The sequence below is a fragment of the Pseudochaenichthys georgianus genome, chromosome 10 (genome assembly GCF_902827115.2).
Source record: "Pseudochaenichthys georgianus chromosome 10, fPseGeo1.2, whole genome shotgun sequence".
Lineage (NCBI taxonomy): Eukaryota > Metazoa > Chordata > Actinopteri > Perciformes > Channichthyidae > Pseudochaenichthys > Pseudochaenichthys georgianus.
Genome location: NC_047512.1, coordinates 12,558,414 through 12,564,975, shown reverse-complemented (window position 1 = coordinate 12,564,975; position 6,562 = coordinate 12,558,414). Strand labels below are relative to the sequence as shown.

The following is a 6,562-nucleotide window of genomic DNA, read 5'->3' as shown; positions in this document are numbered from 1 at the left end:
CACAACACATCAGAGACTGCACTGACCCCCCCACTTTCAAAACACTGACCAAAACACACCTCTTCAGACTGGCTTTTAATCTGTGAATTATGCTGTATTGCTGTTTTAATAACTTTTAAATGTTATTTTATCTTGTTCTAATAACTTTTAAATTCTATTTTATCATGTTTTATCACCACTGTAAAGCGTCTTTGAGCACCTGGAAAAGCGCTTTGAAATGCAATGTATTATTATTATTATTATTATTATTATTAAAACATGACAAGGGCTCTTAACTACACATTGATTTTTGTAACTGAAGTCACATAGAAACACGTAAATCCCGCAAAATGTCCACAAGGACTTACTTTTCAGCACTAGCACTAAAGCTGTACACTATTTCAAAGTAGCCCGTGTTCTTTTCTCCTGTGAGTGAGTCAGTGTTGTTGAGGTGGAAACAGGTTATTCTGGAAATTGCATCAGTTCTTGTTTGACCCAGAGAAACGTGACATCCACACTGCCTTCTGTATTCTTGATTAGTAGTAACTAAAACTGCATTCCTGTCGGTCCCTCCAGATGTGACTGCTCTGAAGGGCCATCTGGAGACATGACACCTTCAAAGCAACACTAAAGCAGAACATGCAAGTTGTGTGTTATCGCTGCACATGCCAAAAGCAGCTGTCTGATAATCTTACAGCAGGAATCAGCCTTCACACACTCCTTCTCTGTACTCTGTCTCTCCTCTCCCCTGCGCCTGCAGCCAAACCGGTTCTGCTGATAGCTGTTGATAGTCTTACTCAACACTATTAGAACGGCGGGCGCATCAGGGAATAGTAGGCTTGCTCTTTGAGGGCAAACAGAATAAAAGGGAAGGAAGATATTGCGTTGGTTTGCATTTTAAGGGTTAACATATTCCCAGTAAACCCTAGGGTAAATCTAGGCCACATTCAAATATGAAACAGCTTCTGAAAGGTTTTTTGCAGCTTAATGTCTCTAAGATGTTGCTGCTGATGTTTTCAAAGTAGATAAGATTTGAATAAATAATCCCTTGCCTCTCTAACGAATTTAGGAAGAAGATCACAACCCTGGGCATAAACAACGTTTGTTTTTCCTCATGGTTTGGATTGTGTAAGAGTTTGAGGTTACTTATCTGCCCACCTTAAATTGTCTAAATCTATTACACTCACTTTAATAAACTCCTGACAATCAAGGCAGGGATAAGAATTTAAAGAATTCACCAAATACACAGCTTTTTCGTTTTTCATATACAACTGTGACGAGTAAGCAGAGTTAGTAAGTTGAGAATCCTCCCTGTTTACATGTAGGACCTGTGAGCGAAGGAAAGGTTAATCAACACACATACGCAAAAGAGTTGAATTTGCATTAATTGGGTTTATTGATGAGAAAAAGAAGAGCTAAGCCAAGTGTGAATTTGATCTTGTGTGGACTTGTTTTCAGTATAAACTAAGGTTTTCACTTTGTGTGTATTTGCTTAAATTGGGTTTATTGATTAAAATAAGATGGTCAAGTCAGGAGCTTTTTAAATTTTAAAATATGTTTATTGATGAAGACTCAGAGACCATCTGAGAATTATTATTGTTTTTTTGTTTTCTTTTGTACTTTGTTATAATTATTAATTTGAGTGAGAAAAAAAAAGGAAAAAAAGAGAATATATATATATTATTGTTGTATGTTTTTGTTTCTGACATGTTCAATAAACTGACTTAAAAAAAAAAACGTAGGTAACAATAAGCTGTCTAAGTCAGTAGCTTTTTCCTTTTGAGTGAAGTTACTTTTCAATGTTTTTACTGATAAATACCAATAAGCCATATATTGTTTAAGTCAAGATGTATTCAATTCCGTGTGAAGTGATGATCTTCAAGTGTAATTAGGCATACTGTAGGCTACATTGATAAAACTGCGGTTCTGCAACCTTGCCACAGGAACTTAGGCTCTGCGGTACGAGCGACAGGGAGCAGGAGCTGAGCAGGTTGAGGAGAGCACACTATTTTTAGAGTAGCGCACAAACATTTATACACACTTGTAATATGTGATATATAAACCTATGTTAAGAAAAATCTACTTATACGCCCATCTCGATAAGCAACACCAGATTTTACATACAGGACATTCATGACAGTTGCATCCTTGATTCATGTGCATCTGAATGACAGCACATAATGCTCAAAATATCCTGCCGATGAATGCATTCATAAAACAGTGTGATCCTGTAATCCAGAGAGATGGCTGCAGTGTATAAACAGACTCATGCTCAAGCCCGATAGAGTGGAAATCATGACTCGAGTCATCCTCTTCGCTTATTAAGATCTGAAGAGACACCGCATCAGCAGACGGATACATAATGGATGAATACAAATAGATAAACCAAGAAGAAGATAAAAAACATCAGACATGCTAAAAATAAAATATTTCTTTATTATGGTATTAATTCCTTACTTCTTTTCATAAAAAACTATTTACAGTACACTGTAATGATCTGCAAATATATAGAGTGGAAATCATGACTCGAGTCATCCTCTTCGCTTATTAAGATCTGAAGAGACACCGCATCAGCAGACGGATACATAATGGATGAATACAAATAGATAAACCAAGAAGAAGATAAAAAACATCAGACATGCTAAAAATAAAATATTTCTTTATTATGGTATTAATTCCTTACTTCTTTTCATAAAAAACTATTTACAGTACACTGTAATGATCTGCAAATATATAGAGTGGAAATCATGACTCGAGTCATCCTCTTCGCTTATTAAGATCTGAAGAGACACCGCATCAGCAGACGGATACATAATGGATGAATACAAATAGATAAACCAAGAAGAAGATAAAAAACATCAGACATGCTAAAAATAAAATATTTCTTTATTATGGTATTAATTCCTTACTTCTTTTCATAAAAAACTATTTACAGTACACTGTAATGATCTGCAAATATATGATGTGCGCAGAGCTTTTATATATCTGACGTTTATATCAAGAAACATCTGAGGAACAAAAACAAAACGGCTCATGCCTGAAAGTGACTGAGAAAATAATAGCAGCAGGTAAAAGGTCCTTTAGAGCTCTCGATGCAGTCAGACGTCGATAATGTCGTATTATACGAGGCGAAACTTGAAGGTATGATAATATTAAACTGCATGGTGCTTATCTTTATGTAACACATTTACTGGCACAGTCTAAAATCTGAATGTCATTATCAATGTCATGAGTCTTTTATCAGATGAGCTAAACAGTAGTGTGTTGCTAACAGTACAGAAAGACGGTAAAATGCATGTTTGAAAAAGGAAAGTAATAGGACATGCACTACCAAAGCATGTCATGAACTGCAGTCTGCCCCGATATTTGGCTCCCGATCATATTGTAACAAACGTAGTAGTAGAAAAATAGATTTAGTTCATTTACATTAGCTTTGTCTCTTCATCTACATGGTTAGTAATGAATACCCAAAGCATCTCTACACCAACAAAGACGTTCATTTCCAGTTGAATGTCCGGCCCACCAGCTCAAAAAACTTCTTGTTGGGTTCGTGAAAGAACTTGTAGAGTTTTTGCAGGACGGCAGGCGCGACATAAGGGTGAGCCCGGCCTTTTGAATCATGTAAACACCGTTCTTGCCCGTGGTCTCTCAAACAGTAGAATCCTTTAGTTTTATTGAAGTAAAAGTTTGAGCCGTTCAGCTGGGGTTCAAGTTTTAGGAATGTTTCCACCTTTTTCATTTCTGGGAATGGGTCCCTTATCAACTCATCCCCGTCCACCACGTGGATGCTCTTCAGGGGGAAGTATTGCAGCCAGTTCTGCATGTGAACATAGTACAGGCTGCGATTGAGAGCCTTGTATCCCAGGTTGATCTCGCCGTCCTTCACCAGAACCGACTCTATGGGCTGGTAGCGCTTGTGCTTCTGGAGACGGTTATAAAACACCTGTGTGTAGTCCGATAGCACCCGCTCCGTGGGGTCTCTGAGGATGAGCAGCAGCTTGATGTCAGGGTTCATTTCATACATGCGTTTGGGGACTTTGCTGGAGGTAAAATAGGCCGGCGTCTTCTCAACCGTCAGCTGGTCGGGGAAGGCATAGGGCATCTGGCTGAGATACCAAGGCAAGCCCTTCTGAAAGTGACTCTCCCAGTCGAAGAAGTGCACCTCGTTCTGCGCCGCTGCCACTGTGCTGTGCAGACTGAGCATCTCTATCAGCGCCCGCGTGCCCCCCTTCCTCACCCCAATGATTATAATCTGAGGAAGTTGTTGGAGGGTACCATTTGGGTGGCTGCTGGCCCCGTTGTTGGTGGGCGATGAGGTGGAAGGAAGTGGGGGCCCCTCGTCAGTCATTGGCCTGGAGGGGATGGGGGGAGACTGCATCGCAAAAAGCAGCAGCCCGAGAAGCATGGCAGCCATGAGGGAGGTCCGGACCCTGGAGGATTTCAGCCTGGCTAAAGCACCAACACTGTATCCCTCATTGAAAGAACAGCTGCCTGAGCACAATGGTCAAATTGAAAAGCAGAATAACGAAATTCTTCTCTGCCAGTAGAAGTAACTGAAAGAGAGAAAAACATCTGTGATTAGAAGATACCTGTCAAACATCTGGCAGAGACACAAAACACCTCAGGAAATAACCTGACTGCAGGAACGCAATCAATCCCTAATATAAACACCATGCCTGTCAGTTTTATTACAAAGAATGATTTGCAGATATAGTTTATTGCTATTGAGGTGATTATACATTTTAACGTCAACAAACCATAAATAATCAACGTTTTAAAGAGAAAACGGTGTACTCAGTACAGTATAAGTCTTTGGTTTATAACCTTAAGATAAACGTATTTCTGAGTCTTGCATTCAACTATAATAATACACAATATCCAACGCAATTATAAAAACAGATTATCTTGACAAACTCAGTATTTTCAATAAAATAAAATGTAAATAGCCTAAATTGAGTTCATGAAAGCTCTAAAAACGGCATACTATGTTTTGTTTTTTTAAATGTGATGGATTACTTCATTTTAACAGATACGTGCACACGACTGAACCTGAGCTCGGAGATATTTACAGGCGAAAAATCAGGTGTGGTGGATATTGCAAATTAAAAGGCAGGACAACAGCTAAAAAAGACAGAAACGAGTAATAACGTCTCAAACACATAACCTGCTACAGTATGTTGCCGCCTGTTGTCATGTTTTGCAGAGCACATGTATTAATATTCAGTCTTAGTTTGTCTATTCAGTTCGGTACCTCGCTGTTTGCATTGACGGAAAAATCCCAGCCGATCTCTTACCTTTTTAACTATAATAATCCTCTCGACTCGGTTTCATGTCGTGGAGCTTTGAACTCTCAGCTCACAGCAGCGGTACTTCCACATATGATCCAGGCAGCGGTGCACCGTCTCTCCGGACTCTCCCGAGCGCAGAAAAAGTCGCCTCTGACGCGGGGACACAACTTCACCGGAGCGCCTTTTCTGTGCTGTGTTTCCGAGCCAGACGGATCTCACGGACTTTGACTGTCAGCTGTTGAAGCCTACGCCCACATTACGGGACCACTCCCCCCCCCGTGACTCACACCGCAGTAATGGTATTTGACAGAGATAACACTGCTGGTATTATGGGTGATATGAGGAGAGGGGGGTGCAGCAAGTGATCAAGGTGTGACACACAAGTAGAAATTCAGTTGAGAAAGAAGCAACAATGTGATGTGTTAATGTGTCATTCAGCAGAACATTGTTCCAATCTTGCTTTTGTGGAATTATATCAAATAAAAAGTGTTTACCAAGATATTCAAATCCAGCAGTCTGACTTACAGAAATGTGTAGCCTAGAGAGCCTGCGCCTTTTCAGGGTTTTGGTTTGAAAAGGGCTTTTCAGTGGAGCCTCCAGGAGTCCTCCTTCGCTTTCATGGGAAATCAATGAAGGAGACAGACCAGTTATTCATCACTGGCATTCTTCTCCGCCTTTGTCCAGAATGCAAGTGTATCTGTGGGTAAGTCGCCAGGTCCAAGTTGCACAATCTCACCACCTGTTGAGCTGCATATTCTACATTTTTCGGGGCGATGTTCAAATCCTTCTAGCAACAGCGCGTCTTAAATATCACTCCAATCCAAACTTAAGATTTCCTAATGTAAATACAGAGCACACTAGTAGTTTCGCAACTTCCTCTGAGTCACGTTTTGAATCACGGTCAGCGTGAAAAAGTTGGAGTTATTTCACAGAGTCGATGAGTAAGTGGCACATCACTAATGCCAACAGTCAGTGTGTCACAGCAGTGAGCTGTTTGGGTACATAGGCTTGTCCGTGTGACATGTTCAAGTGAATACTGTTTACATTTTTTGTGATCTGTAATTGGGCGTAAAGTATTGCTTGCTTCCCATGCTGATGATAAGCCTACAGCATCAAGGCTTAAGGGCTTTGCAATTGAATATGGATGTATCTGATTTGACACATGTTTGCGAAAAAAATTCTGCTGTGTTGTTCATTTAAATGAAGGCTGTTAGATACATTAAAGCAATGCACTCTATGTGAACAAGCAGGAGGTTTTGGTGCCAAAGTATAAGGTCAACCTCACTTCTTAAATC

The 6,562-nt window shown here is 40.0% G+C and overlaps 1 protein-coding gene across 1 annotated transcript; it reads right to left on the bottom strand.

The window, feature by feature from the left end:
• Positions 1 to 2,395: 2,395 nt before the first annotated feature.
• On the bottom strand, positions 2,396 to 5,478 carry hs3st1 (heparan sulfate (glucosamine) 3-O-sulfotransferase 1). The gene is made up of 2 exons (XM_034093729.2): positions 5,274 to 5,478; positions 2,396 to 4,532 (listed from the first exon to the last, which is right to left on the bottom strand). The coding sequence occupies exon 2, from the start codon at positions 4,391 to 4,393 to the stop codon at positions 3,476 to 3,478; it is 918 nt and encodes a 305-aa protein (XP_033949620.1). The 5' UTR covers positions 4,394 to 4,532; positions 5,274 to 5,478; the 3' UTR covers positions 2,396 to 3,475.
• Between the last annotated feature and the right edge of the window lie 1,084 nt (positions 5,479 to 6,562).